The sequence below is a fragment of the Tympanuchus pallidicinctus genome, unplaced genomic scaffold (genome assembly GCF_026119805.1).
Source record: "Tympanuchus pallidicinctus isolate F22 unplaced genomic scaffold, pur_lepc_1.0 scaffold22, whole genome shotgun sequence".
Taxonomy (NCBI): Eukaryota; Metazoa; Chordata; class Aves; order Galliformes; family Phasianidae; genus Tympanuchus; species Tympanuchus pallidicinctus.
In genome coordinates, this window is record NW_026294739.1 from 3022596 (window position 1) to 3045985 (window position 23390).

Consider the following 23390-nt stretch of genomic DNA (forward strand, 5'->3'; position numbering starts at 1 on the left):
AGGGACAACTGTCAGGACTGGGAAAGGAAGCCTGAAATCAGAGCTGGAAAATCTCGTGGCAAAATTGGTGCGATGGGGATGGAGTTTGTGATGGAGTGAGAGAGGGGAGGGGAAGAGAAAACAGAGATGGCTGCTAGATAGACAAAGCCACCACGCAGCTTCTAGTGTTTTCTTTACAGGGAGAGGAACATGGGGAGGATCAGAAATACCTCATTAAGCCCAAGCTCTGTTTTGCCCCTGGTGAGATGCAGCGAGGAGCTGAACTTTTACAGTTCCCAGCGCCGTAGCTGTTGCTTTGGTCTGTATACATATGAAGCTTGGGTTAATCCTGAACGGCCTGCTGGCTGCCTGCAACTCCTTCTTGTTCAGTTGAGCAAGTGCTGGCTCAGTGCAGGCACTGCTAACTCCTCAGGCAGGAGCAGCCCCAGTTTTTTTCCTCAAACTGAGCATCCTCCTGCAGCTCAGCACTCACAGCCTCACAGGACACCTGACATGCTCCATGTGCGACTCACACAGGTCAACGTTGGGTTTTGTTGATTTTGAAGGGGATAAACGTTGTGAAAAGATACCCAAAAGATTTCTGCGGAATCTGGAAGCTGTGGGCTCCAGAAAAATGGCTTTATTTTCCGATGCGCTGGCAATAGAAAATACTCTGAAATATTGTTTTCCTTCCAGATTCTTTCTCACCTCTACCAGTAGTCCTAAACTGTCAAAATATTTTCTCCTTAGCGAGATCTGCCAACGGTGTGAAGGAATCAGTCCAAGAGTGAAACACGCAAGATGAACAGAAGGCTTTTACCTATTGCAAAAGATGTTTGAGAATCAGAGATAAAATGAGGTAAAGAAATAAAGAGGGCCTTGCCTTTCTTCTCAGCATAAGAAGAGGTAACATTTTTGTTGCCTGAAGCTAAGCTCCCCTCGTTCCTTCTCCCCATCACTTCACTTAGCTGGTGGTTTCCCTCTGAGACAGCTCATCTGAGCAGCTGTTGTCACTCACTGGGCTGGCTTTTCCCTCAGCCAAAAGACAGTGATTTTGAGTAACAATTATCTTAGCACAAATGGCACTGTTTAAACAATGTGTATTGGAAAATATACAGAGGTCAGCACTGGCAGTGTCCAGTGCCACCACTGACCTGTGGTTATCTGGGTTTTGTATAGCAAACTCTAACACAAAACACAGTTTTATTTCTTGGGACATAAAACCTCCGTGATCACAAATGTCCCATCCCGAGTTTTGAAATGCAAGAACAACTCCAGACAGTCAAAAGTACATTTTTATCACGTGTAGAAAACATTTAAGAGCAGAATTGGCAGCAACTAAAGAATAAGTTAACAGAAGATATAATTTTACATGAAGTCCCCTGGATTCATTAGTTTCCCGTGGGAGGGACGTTTTCATGGAGATACTGCAGAGACAAATCTGTCCACTTCATTTCTTGCTCTTTCACAGACTCCGTTGTACCTCCATTGTCTTGCTCTGGTTCAGGGAGCTCATTCTGAGAACAACAAAAAAAGGTACAAAGCATTCTGTGCATAACAAGCTTCCTAAATGGAGCAGGTGACGAAGACTTCATATGAATAAATACAAAAATCCACAAATGAGACCAGAGGGGGCATCTGAACAATACATATCATACATACTGATTCAGTTAAAATATTACTAAGCCCAGTGAGGAACAATGTTCTTTTCATATGATTATGATGCTTCATCTGAAAGGTAAATTGGCTTTCCAGGGCCCTGGGGCCTTGCTATGTACTCAGACTGCACACGCAGTGAAGGAGAATATATAGAAAATGCAAAATAAGTAAATAATAGCATGGTGCAATTATTCCACTGCTTGTTTGGATTGTGTTTCTTTGTCGCTGCCCAGAATACAGATATTGCATTTACTGTAGCTGTATTGAGACAGCTGGCTTTGTAACATATCCCTTTCTTATGGCAAGGTGAGAAATCCTTCCTCTTCCTACACGTGGAACTCTGGTGTGGCTGTGCTGTAACAACAGGAGATGTCAGAAACCCCCACCAAGTGCAACACCAGGCTGCTCAGCATGCAGGGAGGAGGAAGGAGAGTTTAAATGTGATTTCATTTTACTTCCTTACGTTATTTGTTCCCTGTGTTGCTGCATTGGTGCAGTCACAAAGTGTGTTATTCCAGAAGACACGGGGCAAGAATTCTGAGTCTGGATCTCCGGAAATCTCAGTATGAGCCACATAAAATCCCTTCAGAGAAAAGCAAATGACTTTGGGCCATGCCAGCTGATGGAGGTCTCTGCAGTGAGCACTGATCAGATGCCCAGGATAGGCTCTCACTTTACAGCCATTCTGATAGCTCCTTCACAGAGCTTCTGATCAAACCTCCTTGAATTTGTGCTGACTTCTCCATATGATCAGAGCCAGTCCCATCCCCGGGGATCTGCATATCCACAACTACACCTTTGTTTTTATTGTCAATTGATGAGGCTTCCTGCTTTGAGGCTGCCATAATGTTTCTCAACCTGGACACAGGGTGATGGCAAATATCAGCAAAGAAGCGGTTTGTGATACATAGCCTGCCTCAAAAACGCATTATCCTAAGCAAAGGAGGGGCTGGGTGCTCCTCCCTGAGAACTACAGTTCTGCAAAACCTTTCCCTCTTGGCAGGAATTGCTGTGTATTATCAATTTTGGAGGACAGTAGCTGCTCCTCACCTCCTCTGAGAAGGTTCCGAGCTGCACTTCTTCCAAGAGCGATGACACGCTGTGATGTAAGGACTAAAGCCCAAGTGATGTCACTGGCAATTTGGAAGTGTCTCTTTGCTGGCAGAAACCATCAGCTTATCAGATGCCATGATTTTGGCATGACTACTTCGTTGGTGCTAGCCAAATTACGCCTGTGCTAACAGACAAGGGGAGGATCCTCTCATACATCCGTATCCATGGAGTGCTCCCAAATGGCTGAAGAGGGGCCTAGCAGTGGTACAGCTGTGCAATGGTAGGATGGTTTGGTTGTGGTTGGATTCGATGATCTTTAAGGTCTTTTCCAAGCTGAGAAATTCAATGATTCTATGGCTGCCATGTCTCTTTATGGCGAAGGGTTCACAGGCAGGGAATCCTACCTGCAGAGAGCAGTGTGTTTACTGCTGTCCTTGAAGTGACAACTGCAAAGGTGCATTTGGAAAAGTGATTAGGAAGACAAATATGCCAACTGTATCCTGGGCTGCATTAATAAGGGGTGGCCAGCAGGGAGAGGGAGGTGATTGTCCCCGTCTACTCAGCTCTTCTGAGGCCCCATCTGCAGTACTGTGTCCAGGCCTGGGGCCCCAGTACAGGAATCACAGAATCACAGAATGTCCAGGGTTGGAAGGGATCTCAAGGATCATGAATCTCCAACTCCCCTGCCTCATGCAGGGCCACCAACCTCCCTATTTAACACCAGACCAGGCTGCCCAGGGCCCCATCCAACCTGGCCTTGAGCACCTCCAGGCATCCACAGCCTCTCTGGGCAGCTGTTCCAGCACCTCACCCCTCTCTCTGTAAAGAATTTTCCCCTGGCATCCAACATAAATCTTCCCTCCCTCAACTTAAAACCATTTCCCCTTGTCCTGCAGTTATCTACCCTTTCAAAGAGTTGATTTCCCTCCTGTTTGTAGGCTCACTTTAGGTACTGGAAGGCTGCAATGAGGTCACCCCGCAGCCTTCTTTTCTCCAGGCTGAACAAGCCCAGCTCCCTCAGCCTGTCTTCATAGAGGAGGTACTGCAGCCCCCTGATCATCTTCGTGGCTCTCCTCTGGACCCTCTCCAACAGCTCCCTGTCTTTCTTGTACTGGGGGCTCCAGACCTGGATGCAGTATTGCAGCTGGGGCCTCACAAGAGCTGAGTAGAGGGGTACAACCACCTCCCTGCCCCTGCTGGCCACCCCTCTTCTGATGGAGCCCAGGCTACCATTTGCTTTCCAAGCTGCAAGAGCACACTGCTGGCTCATGAAGGACATGGAGCTCTTGGAGGGGTCCAGAGGAGGGCACTGAGATGAGCAGAGGGCTGGAGCACCTCCCTATGAGGAAAGGTTGAGGGAACTGGGCTTGTTGAGCTTGGAGAAGAGAAGGCTGCAGGGAGACCTCATGGTGGCCTTCCAGTACTTGAAGGGAGCGTATGAACAGGAGAGGGAACGGCTGTTTGTGAGGATGGACGGTGATGGGACAAGGGGGAATGGTTTTAAACTGAGACAGGGGAGGTTTAGGTTGGACATGAGGAGGAAGTTTTTCAGCCAGAGGGTGGTGAGGCACTGGCACAGGTTGCCCAAGGAGGCTGTGGATGCCCCATCCCTGCAGGCATTCAAGGCCAGGCTGGATGTGGCTCTGGGCAGCCTGGGCTGCTGGTTGGTGACCTGCACACAGCAGGGGGTTGGAACGAGAAGAGCATCGTGGTCCTTTTCAACCCAGGCCATTCTGTGATTCTGTGACCCCGGCAGCTTCGGGACAGCCCAGCCGTTATGTGCTGGGAGGACTCGTACCGCCACGCACCTACCAGCGGGATGGCCACGTCCTCGTACGGCAGTTTGTCCTCCCGCCACGCGTCATCGATCAGGTCCAGGATGCGGCCGTCCCTCTGCACCTCGCTGTCCATCCTCTCCCTCCGAGGCAGCTCCGTACCCCTCCCAACCCCCGGCTCGCGGGGACGCGCGGCTCTTCGGGCGGCCCAACGCTCTCGGAGCGGCCAGCAGCGCTCCGCCCCATCCCGCCGCGGTGTTCCGGCGCCCGCCGCCACCGTCATCACCGGCCGCCGCCGTGCCCTCCCCGCCCCGGTCGGCAGCGCTCTGCGAGCGGGCGCGGTGCCCCGGTGTGCCCGGTGCCCCCGGCGCAGAGCCTTCTTGTAGCAACCAAGCATTTGTCTGCCCCGTCACTTCGTGCCTCTGCCCGCTTCTCGTGGCGTTGTGCGTTTTCCCCACCTTTCCCCTCCCGCTGCCCGCGGATGCGGTGGTGACCGCTGCTTTGCGTGCTTTCCCCGCTGCTGAACCCACCGGCGCTGGGGGATGGAGGCTCTGCTGGCGGGAATGCAGAGGAATGGCCAGGGGAGGTACGTATGCACGAGTGCGTGCCAGTCCTTTACAACGCTCTCCGTGTAGGGCTTCCTTCTTATGCTCTACGCGAGCCACCCTTCTGCCAAGCTTCCTGGTGTCAGTGAGGCCCTTGGTGTTCATCTGCTACCTCCTGCAGGCGGACGGTGCAGCACGCAGTGGCCGCAGCACCGCGGCTGCTTCTGCACGTTGCAGCGATCCCTCGCCGCCTTGCAGCCTGTAGTGTTAGCGTCTCCGTGTTTCGCCTCTCTAAAAACATTACCCGTTCATTTTCCCCCTCTTGCCTTGTAGCATCAGGAATGACGCTAAGTAGCAGTGTGAATAAATACTATTCTTAAGAGCCCAGTGAGGTTAATGAGACGTGTTTGTATTGAGAGCGCCTGGTTGCTTCCTGCTTGTGCTGGAGCTGCAGACACCCATTTGTCCCTGAGGCGCCCTTAGGTGAAGGCCTCTGGACTTGGAGATCCCAGAGAGAGGCTGCAGTGCCAGTAATGGAATAACAATGCTTTATTTATACACGAAACCAAAGACACTGACACCATTTTCATCGTTATCTTTGAGAATGTGACTCAGTGCTGCATCTTCTACAGCTAACTGGCTGCATAAATGCAGTCTAGACATAGCTGTGTATCAGCAGATGCTGAGAAGGAAATGTTCTTGCTGTGCATAATAGCTGCTAATTTTTGGTTAACTCGCAGGCCAGGGTGAACTTCCAATTTAACTGATTTTGGCTGCTGTAAGAGCTACTTCTTTCCCTATAGAAAAACTGTCAGCTTGTGAAGTCTGCGTAAGCTCTGGGGGAGCAGAGAAATTTCAATCCCTTAACCTATTGATTTCCACTCCTTTCCAGAGCCTTCCATTTGACAGTCAAATTAAAGGGGTGAAGATCATCATGGAGTTCACAGCCCTCCAGGGCTGTATCTTGCAAGCCTTAATATTGTCCCTAGCTTAGCACTTGTGAAGTTTTACAGGAGTTGGTTGAATTGGCTTCAATAATTACTGCACCAAATTAGAAGCTGCAGCATCGCGAGGGAGCGTGCTCTCCCCAATGGATCGAGGATGTTTTATTCTTCATTATCATGTTGTCATCCAACCCCCTCCACTTAGGGGTTTGTCTGCATTTGTGATACACCTTTGTTTTCAGGAGCTGAGAGGTTTCTCTGATGACTGAAAGTGGGCATAAAATGCCCGTGCCTGGAGAGCAATTAGGGGCAATGCAAAATATGGGCAGAACGCGTTGTGGTTTACTTAGGTAATGCAAGGCATTTGGACCAGTGGTCATGGGGGCTTGCTGTGACATTAGAAGACAAAACACACTACATGTGAAAGCGTGGGGGCCATTTCTTCTGACTGTGGTTTCCAAAGCATGCCCCGTTGGTCACTGCCAAGTTTAGGTCTCTGCCCGGTGATGTTCCACACCAATCACTGGCATCATTGGTGTGGGGATGCGGGACCTCTGTGCTCCTCTTTGTGACCTGAAGCTCGCTCCCTTCCGCAGTGGGTTCCTGACGTCCTGTGAAGCTGAGCTGCAGGAGCTGATGAAGCAGATTGACATCATGGTGGCTCACAAGAAGGCGGAATGGGAGGGACAGACCCAGGCGCTGGAAGCTTGCTTGGGTGTTCGAGAGCAGGAACTTTCCTCTGCCAGGGCTGCGCTGGAGGAAAAGCATAAAGAGGTACAGAAAGGCTGCACGTGAACTTCAGAGTTTGCTGACTATTTCATCAGTTTTGAGTTAGTTTTTTTTTTGCTGTTTCATAGAATCATAGAATGGCCTGGGTTGCAAAGGCCCACAATGATCATCATTTTCAACCCCCTGCTGTGTGCAGGTCACCAACCAGCAGCCCAGGCTGCCCAGAGCCACATCCAGCCTGGCTTTGAGTGCCTGCAGGGATGGGGCATCCACAGCCTCCTTGGGCAACCTGTGCCAGTGCCTCACCACCCTGTGTGAAAACTGTCCTTCTCTTTGTGTTTGCTTAAATGTCAAGCTGAAGCAAAGAGTTAAGATCAGCAAACAGCTGTGCTAAGTAAGGCAGGAGCCTCCCGTGGTACATTTTACCACCAGAAGTGAGCGCTGATTTCCAAATTGTGCATTATGGTTAAAAGCACTGCTGCTTTTAACTTTTTTATATTCGTACTCTTGGTTTATTCATATGAATTTTCACTGATGATTTCTTCTGACTTTACTGTGCTGCCTGTTTATTGGCTCACTGTGTTCTGGACCTGCAGTTAGAAAGGTGACTACTTTGGGTCGTGGATGGGAAAAGGGAAAAGGGTGAGGGGAAAAAAGAAGGGGAATAAGAGGATTTGGATCAAGAGAAGGGAAGTCTTTCCCAAGAGTTTCAAAGCACTGTTTCTTTCTTTGTCCATGCATTATTTGGAATCTCTGCTTCATCTAACTGTGGTAAGAGAATGACATGGCCATCTCTTCTCCTGGTAGGTAGTTTGAAATCATAATGGATGTTTATAATAAACATTTTGATGAAAATGACAAAGAAAAGCAACCTCTTGGAGCAAGGCAAAAGTGTCAGCTTCATCTCAACAAGTGGAAATCAGGCACTGGTTGAAAACACGAGGCCAGAACTGAGGCAGTTCTCATCCCAGCCAACCAGAGATGTGGACATAAGCTAAATTTGTTTCAAAAGGACTGACCCCAGCTTGGGAAACTGGGACCTCTTAACATTCATTTACCACTTCCACTACTGTGTATACTTATGAAATGAAGACTAATCCCTCTATTTTACAGCCAGTGAAATCTGTCTGCGTTCTGTTCATCCGCTTTTTAATTCTTGGTTCAGGTTGGCAAGTTACGGCAGCAGCTGGAAGACATGGAGACAGCCAAACAGGACTTGGTTAGGGAATACGAGCAGCAGCTGAAGAAGTTTCAAGAGGAGGTAAGTTTCAAAAAGGGAAGGTTGGTTTTTAGATCCCAGTCGATATGTGATCAGGTAGGTGAAATGCTTGGCATCGTTGCCGTTGCTTAAGTGTCATGGTTTTAAAGCTTCCCATTCTTTTGGTGTTTTTGCCCTTACAGAAGAGAGCACTGAGCACAAAGTGATGTTTTTGTGCTTTGCTGGCCCTATTTTTGGCACGTCAGGGGAACGTGGTGACGAAGAAATCTGCAGGAATAAGAATATGTTCTAAGGTTGCAGTTTTCATACGTTAGACATCTGCAGAGGTTTAGTGCAAAAACTTCCTCTGTTTGCCAAGCGTAGTCACCACAGTGCTTGTATGGAAGTTGCTATGGGTACAGGCAGCAGCAGTTTGCTCCTTCAGCACTTCCTTAAATTAAAATGGGTGGTGGTGGAACCGGCCTTGATTCTGTGGAGAAACTGAGATCAGATCGGAATGCAGCCTCGTCATCACTTTGCTTCCACTGAGTGTGATTTTGTTTGAAGGGGCCTCTGTTCTCTCAAAGCAAATCAGCCTTAAAAAACAAAGCAACCTAAGAATGCTCGGAGAATAATTTGAAAAAAGTGATTTCAGAGCTTCTATCTCGACAAGCTCTGTTCCCCTCAAGGTGGTACAAACACAGTGTCCTGCAGGTGGAACAGCAGCATTCCATGTTGGTGCCTTCATTCTGCCTGTCTCCGCTTGCTTGTCAGAAGCAGTGAGTTAAGAGGCATGAGCAGCCAGCAGAGCACTGACCTTTTCTCCCTGGAGAGTTCAGCTTGGTTCATGCTCACTGTAAGCCATAACTTAAATTAATTTGGTAGCCTCAGCTTTGGTGACAGAAGGCATCTGTCCTCATTTACAACACCTTCCTGCTCAGTGTGATTAACAGGAGATGTTCCCACTGAAATAGTGGATAGGCTGCAGAGCAAGGCTAAGGTGCTTTGGCCAGATCAGCCTAAATTGCAATGGCTAGAATATAGTGTGTGTCTTGTGGTTGAAATTGCTGTGCACTTGTGTTTTACCCATGAAGTATTCATGCAGATGGCATTAAGCTGCACTATTCCTTAGTCTGTTGTTAGCACTAATTGGGGAAATTGTTTCTATCTCAGTTTACCACCGTTACCAGTAAAATTACAGGTCCAGTGTCCACCTGTCTGAGATTGCTGAAAGAATAAACCAGTTCTTGTGATCTCCTGACTCATTTGGCAAAACACGTTCTGTCCATTCCCAATGAATGTGCTTAAGCACCTTGCTGACTCAGGACCCTGGAGAACCTTTCCTGACCACGGTGTGGTCATGAGGTCTTGATTGAGATGTCAGTTCTCCGTCGGTTCCCAAATTGGGGATGATGTCTTCTGAGGTTCACAGTGACCGTTTGGAAACTTAGCTTGTTTAAATAGTTGAGCTGGGGAGCTCAACAGATGGAGAAGTATGTGGAAGTTGCAAGTGATGGTTTGCACAGAGGGTCATTTAAGTGTTGGTTGTTTTTTCCTCATTTGTGCTTCTGATAAGAGTTTAGCATTCTAGCAGGAGGTGTAGGAGTGTTATTTTCTGTTGGCATTTTCCACTTATTGTGAAATACGTCGTGTATCTAAGGAGAGGATGACAGATGAAGTAGTGTTGATATTATGTATAATGACAATTCTCAAATCTTCCTTCTCCTGCCGAGTGGGAGAGTTCCAGTTCTCACCTGAGCTTCACTTTAACCTCAAAGAATGTAGAACTGCCCCTGTGTTTGGCACCAGGAGATGGACCTCAGGTTCTGCTGCTGCTACAGACACTTGGAGCCAACTGTAGAGAGAGGAGATGCCACGTTAACAGCTACATATAGGCCTCCATCTTATCAATATTTCAGTCATGCTCCCATTGTGATAAGACAGAGGTCTAATTGGAGCTGCTGATGTCATGACTTCAGCGTGGATCCTGCTCCTCTTATACAACTCAGCGTATTTTGTGATCCTATCAGTATAATAGGCTCATTATACAAATAGAAATCTTCATTTGCAAGCTGTGTGGCCTTGATTGGGGGAATTGTTTGCGTGAAGCTGTTTTGTTTGCCTTCCTTCAGTGTGCTGTTTAATTCCTGCCCGCTGGCCTTGAACAAAGTTGCCCTTTTCACTGAATTCTTGCAGTTGGCTAGGCTGAGGAGAAGCTATGAGAAGCTGCAGAAGAAACAGCTGAGAGATGCTAGAGAAGAGGCCAACAAGAGGCAAGGGGACGACCAGTTTGAAATGAGCCGACTGAGCAGGAAGCTGGAGGTAGGTGATGGGGAAGCAGCTGCTAGTTGGTTCGTATGCATGAGCTGACTTTTGGGCTTCACTATTTTGGGTGACTCTATTCAGACAACTAGGAAGTGCACCGTGAATCCTGGTCCAGCGGTACTCTTCACCTACTCTCTTGGTGAAGCTCTCCTCAATTGCTTGTGTCATAAAGACTATTTCCTGCACTGGAGCCTCTAAGTACACAGGGTAAACTGTTTTGCAGTTCTTATTCTTCAGTTTTGAGTAAAAGGAAGAAAGTGCTGGAAGAGCAATTAATTGTGTGAGTGGAATGAATTCCCATGCGGTGAGGTTGTCATCTCACTTCTTGGAGGGAGGAGGAGCTACAAACAAAACCTCTTCTCAGTCATGTCTTGTCCTTTAATCTCCCTGCTGTGCTGAGCTTCACCAGGCTCCGTTTTTCTCCAGTGTACCTCTAGACAAGGCTAACAGAGGCATGGATAAGATGTAGCATCCACTTACTGGAGCTGAGGATAGCATTGGAGCTCTGCAGTTAGTGGTTGCCAGTGATTCCAGTGATGGCCTGTTTTGCAAGCTAAAGTCAGTCTGTGTTGCTAAACCTCTGACAGCAAACCCAAGTGAGGAACTGTGAGCCTTTTAGCACTTAACGTCTGTAAACAGCCATAATTGACACTGATATTTTAAGTTGGGAGGGAGGGAAACGCAGCACTGAGCACAGTGTGAGAGGGGATTTGTGCTGCTGAGACGGTGCATCGGATGGCTGGTTAATGGCTTCCCTGCTGCAAGGAAAGGTGTGTGAGGATGTGGAAGGGAGGGAGAGCAAACATGGGTACGAGCTGGGAGGGGGCAGTCTTGTCAGCTGTGTGGATGTGCTGCTCTGAGCCATCCCTGCTGTCCTTGCAGGAGTTCCGTCAAAAATCCCTTGACTGGGAGAAGCAGCGTTTGCTCTACCAGCAGCAGGTGGCATCACTGGAAGCACAGAGGAAGGCTTTGGCTGAGCAGTCTGAGCTCATTCAGGTACGGTTAATATGTGCTGAAAGTTTCTGTTCTGTTTGTGCAGCAGGTGGGAGGGCAGGGAGGGGGGAAGAGACTAATGAAATCTCTCAGGCTCGAATCCAGTTTAGGTTGCCATTGAAATGACTTTTAACGTCCCAATGGAATAAGCTTTACGTGTCTAAGTGCTGTGTGGAAAAAAGATCTGGAGGCTGTCAACAGAAGTTAGGTAAACCTCTTGCTGCTCTCACTCCCCCACTCCAATTAGCAGAGAAGACCGTAGGATGGAGCTTTCCCTGAGAGCCAGAGACCACAGCATATGATGTTTGAAAGCAGCTGCTCCATCAGGTTGTTTAGTTTGAAGCTGTTTACCTGCCAGTAGCTAAAAATGTACCTTCTGTGTCCAGCTCAGAGCACGGGGTTGAAAAACAGCCTTCCCCAATGGCAAATACTTCCACAAAGTGCAGAATTAACAGCAATTTTCAGTCCTGTTCCTTTCCTTTCTTTTTCATCTCCTGGAAACAAGGAACAGTGGGGCTGCCATCCCTGAAAAGCTGGTCGTTGGGTGAGCTAGTGGTGCTGCAGCAGAGCCAGGTGAACTGACTGAGAGCACAGCTGTGCCATCACACTGCCACAATCACAGCAGGCACTGATAAGAACCTCTTGCTGGGGGCTTCACACTTAATGGGCTGCTGAGCTGCTCTTGAGTAGGAGCTCCTGCAAGGAGGATGTGTGTGATGGCAGGGCTGAAGCTGGGCTCTGACAGGGGCTTTGTGAGAGGCTGACACCAGCAGATCTACAATGCAGAGTCACTGAGCAGAAGGTCTTGCTGCTCTGCTGTCTTTGTGTCGTTGATAGCTCAATTGTCTGAGAGCAGATGTGTCCTTGGAGTGTGGGCTGCTATCGTGGAGCACAGAGGAACCGACTGCTTAGCAGAAGAGCAGAAATTTGGGGTGGTTTTTCCTTAGCAGCGTAGGTAAGTTAGGTGCACGGTCCCTATGAGCAGACTGCCTGAGCCCTCCATTTCTTTGAGAATCCCAGTGTGAGAATACTCCATTCTTCTCTGGGATGTTTCAGTGCATTTTTGTATGTCTGGCTGCTTTCTGGCATGAGGTCAAGCTGAGATCTGTGACCACGGAGCACTTCCCATCTTTCACCTGGCTTTCCTCACGCCTGTCATTGCTGCCTATGGCAGTGGCAGGTAGGGCTGAGCACCTCCATGCAATACACACAGTCCTCCAAGTCCACGGGGTAACCTTGATTTCTGTGCTGTCCTGTGCCTGGAAAGGAGGGCTTGCTGAAGTGTCTCCTTAATGCAGAAATAAATGCTCAGGTCGTGTGCCACGGCGTCTCATTGGGCTGTGTGCTGAACTCTTGCCCCTTCTTGATTACGTTTTCTGTCATGACTATTCAAATAATGAAAAGGCTGTAATCCAAATTATACCACAGCCTTCCAAAGGCAGTGCTCCTGCAGTCTGCTCAGCTGTGAGGCATTGTGTGTCAGACAAGGGGCGATTCTGAAGCCAGCAGGAATCGCTGCTCTTAGGTATGGGGAGGAAAGGGCCACTCCAATGTTTTGTTTCAGCCTTTAGAAATTATAAGGTACTGTACAAAAAGGGAATAGGTAAAGGGAATAATTCTTAGAGCTGGCTTATTACATTTCCCCAGTCAGCTATGTGGAAAGAAATGCCATGAAATAAAGCATTGTGCTTGTAAATAATACTGCATGCGTTGTTTGCTAGGCAGGCATTCCTTATAACTATGATTTTTTTTTTTTGTCTGCCATTAAAACAATTAAACATTCAAAGTGAGCATTGAAGCAAGCTGTCGGAAGGATGTATTTTATTGCATAAAGCAAAGCATAATTAGTGGTTGCACCCAGTTCAGGGTTTCATCTGCTTGGTGGGGCTTTTTTCCTCCCTGTGCACCAGGAATTGCTTTCTGACCTGGTGTGGAGGTAATGACTGGGTCATCTTGTGTGTCGTCTCCAGGGAGACCTCATGGTGGCCTTCCAATACTTGAAGAGAGTGTATAAACAAGAGAGGGAGCAGCTGTTTATGAGGGTGGACAGTGATAGGACAAGGTGGAATGGTGTTAAACTGAGACAGGAGAGGTTTAGGTTGGATATGAGGAGGAAGTTTTTCAGCCAGAGGGTGGTGAGGCACTGGCACAGGTTGCCCAAGGAGGCTGTGGATGCCCCATCCCTGCAGGCATTCAAGGCCAGGCTGGATGTGGCTCTGGGCAGCCTGGGCTGCTGGTTGGTGACCTGCACACAGCAGGGGGCTGGAAGTAGATGATCATTGTGGTCCTTTTCAACCCAGGCCATTCTATGGTATTTGCAAACCTTCTGTGCTGGTGCAGCCTTAGGTTAATGTGCAGAAAACAACAAGCAGTTTGTCCTTAGCTCATGGTTGGACAGCTTGGGTGATTTGTGATCCTCTTTTCAGAGGCCCTCTTTGAACCCCTTTTGGAATCAGAGGGGCCCCTTGGGTTTTTTGTTCTTCGGAAGCTTTCCCTGCCTCGTGGCCCTGGAGCACTGCTTCCCTAATTCCCTGGAGGGCAGACAGTCAGGCTTCTTGTGAAAGTGTGACTTGTTGCTCCAAGAAACAGGTGCCTTTTCTGCACAGAGTTTTGGTGTGCTGTAATATCTATAATTTTGCCTTAATACCTTTGTACAAATATGAAATGCAAGCCACTTGCTGTTAGCAGAGTCAGCTTGCCAGTCGGAAGCAGATTCTGGAGTCGATGGAGCTGGCGAGCCGATCAGAAATCCAGCACTTAACCAGCAAGCTGGAGAGAGCCAACGATGCTGTCTGTGCCAACGAGCTGGAGGTGGAGAGGCTTAACATGAGGGTGGATGATCTGACTGAAAACAATCGCATGATTCTGGAAGACCAGCAGAGAGTTGAAGAAGAACTGAGGCAATCCAAGAAAATGCTCGAGGTCAGTGAAGGAATTGTTGAGAAGCTGAATGTGAAGCAGTGAGCCTTTGTAAAGTTCCTGATTCACCTCAAAGATGCCTCTGTAGCCATGTGGTGCTCTGCAGTGCTTGCAAGGGTTCCTTAAAAATCTGTTCAGCATCTCATAACAACAAACCAATCTACAACAAACCCTGCAACAGCCATTTCTTCCTCCTGTGCAGGTGTTACAGGATGAGAAGATGGAGCTCAGAGCCACCTTGCAGTCTCAGGAGGATTTCATTGACAGCTCCAAGCTGCACCAGGAGCAATTGCAAAAAGAGCTGGCCAGGGTGACTGAAACTCTTCACACAAAGGAAATCCTCATCAGGTAGCATTCATGCTTTTGCTCTCGTGTCCAGATTTGTGTGTCAGGTTCTCCCACTGAGGACACAAGCAGCGTTTTCATAGAGTTGGATCTGTATTGCTTGATGCCCAGCGTAGTGCACTGATGCTTTTCACAAGTGCTGTGCTTCCTCACAGCATTTGGTAAATTGCATTGCTCTTGAAATCTACTGACTCTCAGTGAAGTGTTTAGAAAGAATTAGCTTTCTACCCCATGAGGTTCCTGGGGGCAGCATGGTGATATTAAGCATGGTTTCTGGTTTTTTTTGTGTGCAGGCCTTTTGTCCATTTCACCTGAGTGCTGGGGCACTTTCAGGACTTGACACTGAGCTTAGGAATGTCTGTGAAAGTTCTCACTGAATGAATGATGAAACATTAGGGCCTGGGTGAGGTGACCTCATAGGTGAGAAAATCACCTCGCTTTCACCTTTTGCACTGGCAGTATGCAGAGTGCAGAGAGTTCCAGTGGCTGTGTCAACACGTGGTGCTGTGTGCTCCCCAACAGTTGCATCATTGCTTGCAAGTGTTTGCTGGGTGGCTGCTAACGGCAGCAAAACTGTCTGCTTCAGGGAGACCAACATCAAAACACTGTGCACATCATGTACTCACAGTGCACGCCGGTGTTCCTGAGTGTTAGGCTTTGTGGGCTTTTCAGGTAATTCAATGGAAATTGAATCAGGCATAATGTTTTTGTATTGAGTTTAGATTTCCTGTTTCTGCTTAGGGCCTTGGAGGAACGCTTGCAGGAGAAGCAGTTGTCTTCTCCAGGGCTGGAGCATGTACTCCTGCAGCTGGATGTTGCCCAGGAGAAGGAGCAGCAGTTGCAGGCAGAGGTGACTCACCTGGAGGACAGGTAGCAGTCTGCTCGCTTCCCCCAGCTCTGCAATGAAACCTGGATAACAATGTAATGCCCAATGTTTTGTATTCATCAGGTTCAGCAGTCTCTCTGATTTTTTTTTTTTTTTTTTTTTTTTTTGTAGGCTTATTTAAAATATCAAAGGGCGAAAGAAATCAAATGCTATTCATTTTGGAGTTTAATAGTGAGACTGTTTTGCTAATTGGCTGGCTGCTTTTCACTGCATGCTGTGGGTGTTTTCAGGGTTTTGGCTTGCTTAGGCTTAGCACCTTCATTTGTAATAGGTTATGGATTCTTTGTCAGGCAGCTTGTAAGAACCTGATCTAAACCCGTGAAATAAGAATTAGAAGCGAGTTTTCCTCTTTGAGTTGGTGGTTTTCAGGCAGATGTCTGCATGGGAAGCTGGTAATCTCATTATGACAAAGAAACATATGAGAAACCACTGTATCTATTAAATCAGCATCCCCATCCCTTTTAAAAGGATTTTGGTACACAAGCCCAAAGGATTGCGAGGGAATGTCTGGGTTAGAGTCCAGTTTCAGTTATGACATGAGAGACTGCTTGGGAGATCAAAGTTCCTCCCGACCATGTTCTCCTTCTTGGGGTATTCTAACCTGTAGTTTTACATTTGGCACCCAGCCTGGTGTCTTCAAATGCAAGGTGTGTACAGCTGAGCGAAGAGCTGGCTGAGAGTATCAAAGAGCTGCAGTCAATGGAAGAGCACCGTAGCGAGTCAAAGGCGGAGATTAAAAAGGTAATATCACTTTGTTCCTGGGGAGTGGGAAAGGCACTCGTGGAGTCAGCAGTTCCCCGTGAGCATCGTGTGCCTCAAAGAGGCTGCAGCACCCTGTTAGCAAAGCGTGGATGGGAGCCAAGGCCAGGGGTGATGTGGGGAGGGTAGGGAACAGATCTGGCCGAGGGGAGGTGGAGAGGTTTCACAAGTTTTCGTGCATGGCTGTGCAGGTTGCTTTGTGTAAGCTGGATGTTCTCAAACTGATGCTGGAGGGGAAACTGTGCAAAGTCAGGCCTGGATTACTGAGCTTAAGCCTTCTGCAGGCTCTGGACTCAAAGAGGAGCAGGGAAGAAATATGTTCCGCTGTAACACATCCCATCCTACTTGAGCTATGGCTTCAAATTATCTTCTTGTTTGTGTGTGAATTGAGGAGCTGGGACTTGAGCAAAACCTTGGTTTTGTGGAAGTCTTTCATCCCTTGTTCTGAATGTGCAGAGGTGCAGATCCTGCCTGAGATGTGTGCTTGGCTGCGCATTGGAACATTCACCCAATTGATTAATCTTCTACAAGCTGTGAAGAGCAAAGAGATTTGTTACTGTTGTTCTGTTCTATCTGCTTGGGAGGCATTGAGGTGGCATGGACACAAATCACCATGTGGTATTTACATGGATCTCTACAGAGATCATCTACTTCAGTTTTCTAAAATAATTGTAATTCTCAGCAGAATCCTGGAGGTTTGGGTGCTGGGTATTTCTGGTTGGTGCTGTAGAATATTAGGGAAGAAACTACTCTGTGTTGTCGTTCTGTTACAGCACTGAATAAACATTTGGTGTTCCTACCAGAGTGGTGTATGCAATTTAGGTCTAGTATCTCAAAAGGGATTTAATAAAACAAGAGGTGGAAAAAGATGACCAGAAGGATGGTGTGGTTCTTGTACAAGGAGCCAAATGGAATAGGACTTACCAAACTGGAAAAGAGATAAATGAGATTGAATGTACTAAAAATAAAGCCGTGCCTATCATGTGGAACATAAATAGAGAATGATTATTCTCTCATAATACGGGGACTAGTGGTCATCAAATGGAGTTAGGAAAACAAAGAGGTGTATTTTTACCCTGTGCATAGCTAGCTTGTGGACGTTTGCCAAGGGCAGCTTTAGTTGCTACAAGCTACTATTGAATCAAAAGCATTTGGACAAATTCAAATAAGAAAGGTCAAGCCAAGGCTATTTAAAGATATCATCTCTGCCTTAGGAAGGCAGCATGGCAGACTGCTCATTTGTGTTATGAAAGTGTTACTGCACGTCCCCAGGGAAGGTCCTGGGCCTTTGGTTGCGGAATGGTTGGCTCAGGGGACTGCAATTTCATTGACTGGGGGGCTGCTCAGTCTTCCACAGCGTGCAGCCTTGTGTATGGTATGGAAAGGGACTGGGATGAAGTGGCTCTCAGGAAGGACATACATGTGCAAAGGGGTTTTTGCATAGAGCTTTTTGCTTTCCGCCGCTGCGATTCTATGTCACCGTGCCCAACGCTTTCCCTGTTTTGCTGAAGCATCTTTTACATCTTCCTCCAGCTGAAAGAGCAGCTCTCTCAGGCTGAACAAATTCACAGAGGTGAGCTGGAAGGGATGAGAAAGGAGATCTCGAGGTTAACACAGGAATTACACCAGAGGGACATCACCATTGCCTCTGCAGGCGGCTCCACGTCAGACCTAGAACAGCGGCTGAGGATGGAGATTGAAAGAGCAGAGAGGAAAGCAGTGGAGCACAGGGTAAAAGCAGCCAAAGGCTTGTGTGCTGTCTCCTCAAGGAATCTGAGGGCTTGTAATGCTGCCCTGCTGTGTTCATAATTCCTTTCTGTCTGCAGCCTTTAAGCAAAGACGTTGAGAGCCTTCTGGTGAGATCTTCTGAGTGGTGGTGGATCTGTCTTTTCAAACCTGTGACAGGCAGCCCTGCTGAGCTCTTGAGATTGCTCACATTAAATAGGTCTGGATGATGGCATCTTTGGAAGCTAAATGAATGAGCGTGCACGGTTACTTGTTTGGTACTCCCTGTGCTGGTGCAGGAATAATGGCTGAAAGTGTGCTTTTTACTTGAATGGAGGGTGGGAAATGTGCACATGATGTTCTTTTTCTGAGCTGTTGTTTGCCTCTGTGTTTCTTTAGGTGATTCTAGTGCAGCTGGAGACCTTAAAGCTGGAGAACCGTCACCTCTCGGAGATGCTGGAAAAGGTGGAGCTGGGTGTGCTGGAGGTACACGTGGGGTGGAAAGCATTGTGGTTCCCCAACCTGGGAGCAGTCATTCTCTTGGCCCAGACCTCTCACTGTGCACTTTCGGTGCACTTCTGTTTCGTGCCTGTCTACCTCAAGAATTCAACTCTGAATCTCTGGTGTCCTTCCGAGCTACAGGCTGTAACCACTCAGGACCTCGTAATTTCTGGGATGAGAGTGTGTCCCTTGCCCTCCTGCTGGGAGGCCTTTTGCTAAAGGGATAGAAGTAAGGCAACAATACCCACCTGGCCTAGGAAGGAGAAGGTGGGGAGCAAGCTGTTCACAGAGAGAGTGGTTATTTCTCAGCAGCAGCTAAACCAGTGGGGTATGTGTTCCCCCACACCCCTAGGAAGTACCTGGTACAGCTTGCTGTTCTTCTGTCTGGGTTGCTGCTCAGGCTGAGGCAGTTTGTTGGGGTGTCACCTGAGTGTTCCCAGCCTAGGCTGACAGTTTCCATCATAACAAAGTGAGAGAACCCTGGAAATACAGCTGGGAGAGTACTCAAGGCCATGTATCTGCCTCTGGCCTTGGATAATGAGTGAGAACTACATCTGAGTAGCTCATATTTTCATGACTTGTTAAAAGCATCAGCCAGCAACGATAGGGATTTCCTTTCCTAGGCAGATGAACATATTGTCTCAGTGCAGACACAATAAGGCCTTTATAATTGATTAGTTCTTATGAAAGCTGTGAAAATTTTGCCAGTCAAAAATGGGATTATAGAATATGCTTTAAAGAATCACTTGCCAGACTTTGCTCTGGATTTGTCTATGATATCTTGCAAAAGCTACGTTCTACATCAGCCCTTCTCTGTTAGGGAAAAGATGCCACCCTGAGAGCACTCAGTGAAGATTATGTCTTGGAATTAAACAAATTAAAATCAGAGAACCAGCAGCTGAAGAAGGATCTATCAGAGGCCAGGGAGAAACTGGATCTCACGACCCAGGTCTGCCAGAGTCAGCCTGAGGGCACTGCTCAGTGGTTGCAAAGTGAAGAGCATGAGCCCAGGGATGTGCAGAGCAGGTGAGTGTTGCATCACCCACAGATGCTGTTTCCTTGCCGTGAAGGAGAACAGAAGGAATGGAGGTGTGTGGGATCTTAATGATATGCTTTATGAAGAGCATCTTCCTCCAGCACGTAGTATACAGGGAAGAACAAAAAGGACTGTTTTGGAATCTGCCTTTATGCTTGAAGTAGTGCAGTAGCATTTAGTCCCAGCTGTTTTGCATTCTGCAAAGCCAGCTAGTATTTGACTGCCTGTTGTAGATAGAAAAGCAGTATGTGCTGGTTTCAGTGCAAGGATTAGGTTTGGCACAGTTGGCTGTGCTCTTCTCCTTTCTAGGATGTGTGCATATGGGAGTTTTTGGTATCTGCAGTAGCAGGAGAGTGAGGGAATTCCCTGGTGACTGGATGTGCATCAGGGGGTTCTATGGAAATGAGAGAGAGCTCTGACAATCCAAACTGCCTATCAGTAAACTCTGTGTTAAGTGTTACTGCTGTTCAAGTTCTTGCTGAAATTCAGCTGGTAAGAGGCAAACTGTCGATCAGTTGAGTTTTCACACCTGCCTTGTAGGACAACTCAGGAATCACAGCATAAACAGGATGAACAAACAGAGAAAATACATCACAAGCCTGACGAGACTACTCAGCATCATCAGGGATGGAAGATCCAGCCTTTACCTGCTGAAATGGGAGCTGTGATCCCTGAAGCTGCTGAGCTACCCACCCAGATCAGCAGGAAGATCTGCGTGGAGTCACCCACCCCTGCTCCAGGTGCCTTCCATGGCACAGATTCTTTGGTCCTTGTGCTGGATGATGGCAAAGATTTTCCAGATGGAGCATCCAAGCAGTCAAATCACGAACAAGAATCTGTACCTTTGGTAAGCAGTTCTATAGAAGCATTTTGCCATTCAACTGCTGACATTGCAACTGAGTTCTGCTATGGCAAAAGGAGACAGATCTGTCTGTGTGGTGTGTGGTTCTGCAAGCATATGTCAAACCTAAAACAGGGAGGAGAAAGCACTGCTAGATGGGTAAGGCTTGGACAAGGGGAGTCTTGTAATTATTGGTCAGAACTCTCTAGGGAGAGGTTTTGTTTGTAACAATCACTGAGCAAGTTCCAGAATCTCATGATTCTCCCTGTAGTAGTGCTGTGTATCAGTGTGCACCACGGCCTGCTTCGTTGCTTCAGAATTCTGTTTGAGCTTTTGGTTTGGGACCACATTACAGTGAATTTGGTTCCTCTGAATGGGACTGCAGTAGTCAGCATGTTGCATTTTGCACCATTTATGTCGGCTGATAAGAGAACCTGGAAGAAGTGCTTCATTGCACAAGCAGAGGTTGTTATTTTCCCAGTCAGTGATCTTTCTAACAGGAAGCAGTATTTGCACCTTCTCCACCCTCTTAATGCAGCTCAGCTGCTGAAGCATTTGTGCACCATACAGGAAACCTGGGCTTGATCACTTCTTGCCTGAGGTATTTAAGACCATATATCTCAATGCCTGCTGTGATTACCAGCCTGCAGACTGACTGGAACAGAGAAGAGTTGGGGGGAGGTAGCAGTGGGACGCCAGGACTGATTGTATGCTGGAATTTGTCAAAGCAGGGCTGTAGTATGGGAAGGGCTGAAGCCTGAGTACTGGTCCTTGCTCCAGATGTGTGGCCATGAGCAGTCTGTACAGATTTCTTCCCCCTGGCTGTGTACTGGAAGCTGTGACAACAGCTATTTTTAATTTATGGGGAACCCAAAGTAGAGTCTGTGAGGCTCATGCATGAGTAAGAGGAGGCTTGTTGAGTCGGTAGGTCTTGTTGAGACCAAAAATAGGTCTTAATTGTTTCAAGGCTGAAATTGATGGTGGGTATGCCCAGAAAATAAATGTTAGGAGCTGAGAGAATTGTAAATTCTGAACTGAAGCTCTTCAGGTTGCAGAATAAGGATTGAAGTGCAAACAGCTCCACTTCAGACCTTGAGGAGCCCTAGGGGTTGATACTTAGTAGAAGGGAACGTGTTCCGTTTTGCTCAATATGGTCTGAAAGGGAGAAAGACAGTTTCTGAGGAAGCACAGATGTTTCTGCTGGTGATAACTGGGACTCCCTGCTGGTGGTCAGGCACCTGTGTCTTTAAATCAGTTCCTTTAACCTCAAGAGAGGAGGCTTTGTGGGGCAAGGGAGGCTGGCTTGTTGTTTGCAGCCTTTTTTCTGTTTCTCTTTGTTCCTGCTTGTTGACAGAAGGCCAGAAAGCCACGGGACTCCAGGGCTGGGGAATAACCAGTTACATTGTCTTGCTGGGACACCCAGGCAAGTTTTCTGTAATGGGAAGCAGCCCTGTTGTAATTCACCTGCCTGCCCCGATGCAGGAAGCTTCTCTTCAACCCTTTATTTGAGCTTAGCTTACAGTGTTATTTTTGTGTAAGTTCAGAAGTTGTGGGTAAGTGATATGAGTGGCAGGAACAATCATTGACTGTGAAGGAAAGAATCTAGAATAGTTCATTGCTAGCTGAATGGAAGTGGAGTTTGGTGAGCTGCCATGGGAGTTTGGCTGTGCTTCCCTTTGGGACTGCAGTAGAAAGTCATTAATACAGAACAAAAGGAAGCAGAGACTCCTGGTGCTCGCCCAGTCTGGCAGTTCCTTCTCTTCTCAGGAAGCCCTGTTGTGAGGTGATGCTGCATAGGGTGATTTTTGTGAAGACAAGGAGCAAAATGCAGACTTTAGTGAGTCAGAGTTGGTGCTGGGTGAGCGGGCCCTTCTGGGTTTGTAGTGCCACAGAATCACAGAATGGCCCAGGTTGGAAGGGACTCAAGCATCGCGAATCTCCAACTCTCCTGCCACAGGCACCAACCTCCCCATTTATTACTAGAGCAGGCTGCCCAGGGCCCCATCCAACCTGGCCTTGAACACCTCTGGGGAGGGGGCAGAGAGTTTTGTGCCCTCCTCTAGAAATTGTACTGTGACAGCATAAACCCTCTTGTTATCTTCAGTGGAGGGGCTGGTGACAGAAGTGAAAGTCCAGTTTCTAAAGGTAAGCAGCCAGTTCCTAACAATCCTCCTCCTGGGGTCACAGTTTCCCCCAATGAAGAGCAACAGTTGGAAAGGCTGTTTCTGTTCCACTCCAGCTCCCAGTGCTTTAGTGTGGGGAGCAACTGAGATGGAGGAGTTAGCAATGATACCAGTCTGAATCCTAAGTGATTACATAGAAATGATGCAGGCCCTCAGAGGGGGCTGTTTAGTTAGGTGACTTGCTGGTCGGCAGTGTTTCTGATTGGAAGCTGAAATAACAAAATACCCGCTGTCCCCTTCTCTCTTCAGTGCCCCCTGCCTACATCTTCAGTTGGCTCAGTAGCTGCCCGATACCTGGAAGAGGAAGAACTGAGATCCCAGCACATCCTGGAATGCCTGGATGCTCACATAGAGGAACTGAAAAAAGAGAGTGAAAAGATAGTGAGACACTTTGGACACCAGGAATGACATTTCCTCAAGTGCACTCAGTTGGAGCACTGCTTTCCTTGCATGGTTTCAAACTGCAGCAGAGGGAGGTACCTGCAAAGCAATTGCTGTTGGAGCTTGAGGAGCTGAGTCAGCAGGCTGGATGCTGGGAAGAACATGTGCAGGAATGCCCTGCATCAGATCAGAAAGGAAATGTGCCCCCACCACATGTTGGTCAGCTTCCAAGGGCTAGAAGGCTGTGGGAGAGATACATGTTTGTGCATCCACCTGCAAAGACTTCATGTTGTTTTTAAAAGCGAAGCATTTGTTCAATTTAATGTAAAGTATTTTATGTGTATTTGATACGTGTAAAAGCGTTGAAATAAAGCAAAGTGGAAAAACATTCCTTTTCTTCTTCCTGCAAATTTACATAGTAAAGGTTTTGGCTCATCTTGCATTCTCGTTGGGAACTTTGATGAACAATTTAGACAGTTTTTCCATCCTTTCCCTCAAGTCATGTTCTTCAAGAAGCAAGAAATAGAATTCCTCTTCCTTTGGGCCACCCGCATTTTCCCCAGTTATTTTTCCCTTACTGGAATTTATTATTATTATTTCCTGGTTCATCTGCT

General features: G+C 47.6%; 2 protein-coding genes across 5 annotated transcripts; one reads left to right on the forward strand and one right to left on the reverse strand.

Moving 5' to 3' along the window:
* Positions 1-1256: 1256 nt before the first annotated feature.
* ANAPC13 (anaphase promoting complex subunit 13) lies at positions 1257-4727 on the reverse strand. Its single transcript, XM_052687317.1, is given in 3 exon segments — positions 1257-1496; positions 4504-4637; positions 4640-4727. Coding segments are annotated over 3 exon segments (333 nt in total). The 5' UTR covers positions 4713-4727; the 3' UTR covers positions 1257-1370.
* Positions 4728-4813: 86 nt separating this feature from the next.
* CEP63 (centrosomal protein 63) lies at positions 4814-23164 on the forward strand. 4 transcript variants are annotated; one of them, XM_052687300.1, is made up of 15 exons: positions 4814-5052; positions 6552-6729; positions 7850-7945; positions 10079-10204; positions 11090-11203; positions 13886-14122; positions 14322-14467; positions 15206-15334; positions 15977-16091; positions 17643-17682; positions 17764-17840; positions 18234-18320; positions 19156-19361; positions 19912-20218; positions 22645-23164. In XM_052687300.1, exons 1-15 carry the CDS (start codon positions 5009-5011, stop codon positions 22801-22803), a joined length of 2061 nt encoding a protein of 686 aa, XP_052543260.1. In that variant the 5' UTR covers positions 4814-5008; the 3' UTR covers positions 22804-23164. The 4 variants fall into 4 exon arrangements, with proteins under 4 accessions (XP_052543260.1, XP_052543257.1, XP_052543259.1 ...); XM_052687297.1 differs by having other exon boundaries at positions 17643-17840; XM_052687299.1 differs by having other exon boundaries at positions 17643-17840; positions 18234-18299.
* Positions 23165-23390: the final 226 nt, after the last annotated feature.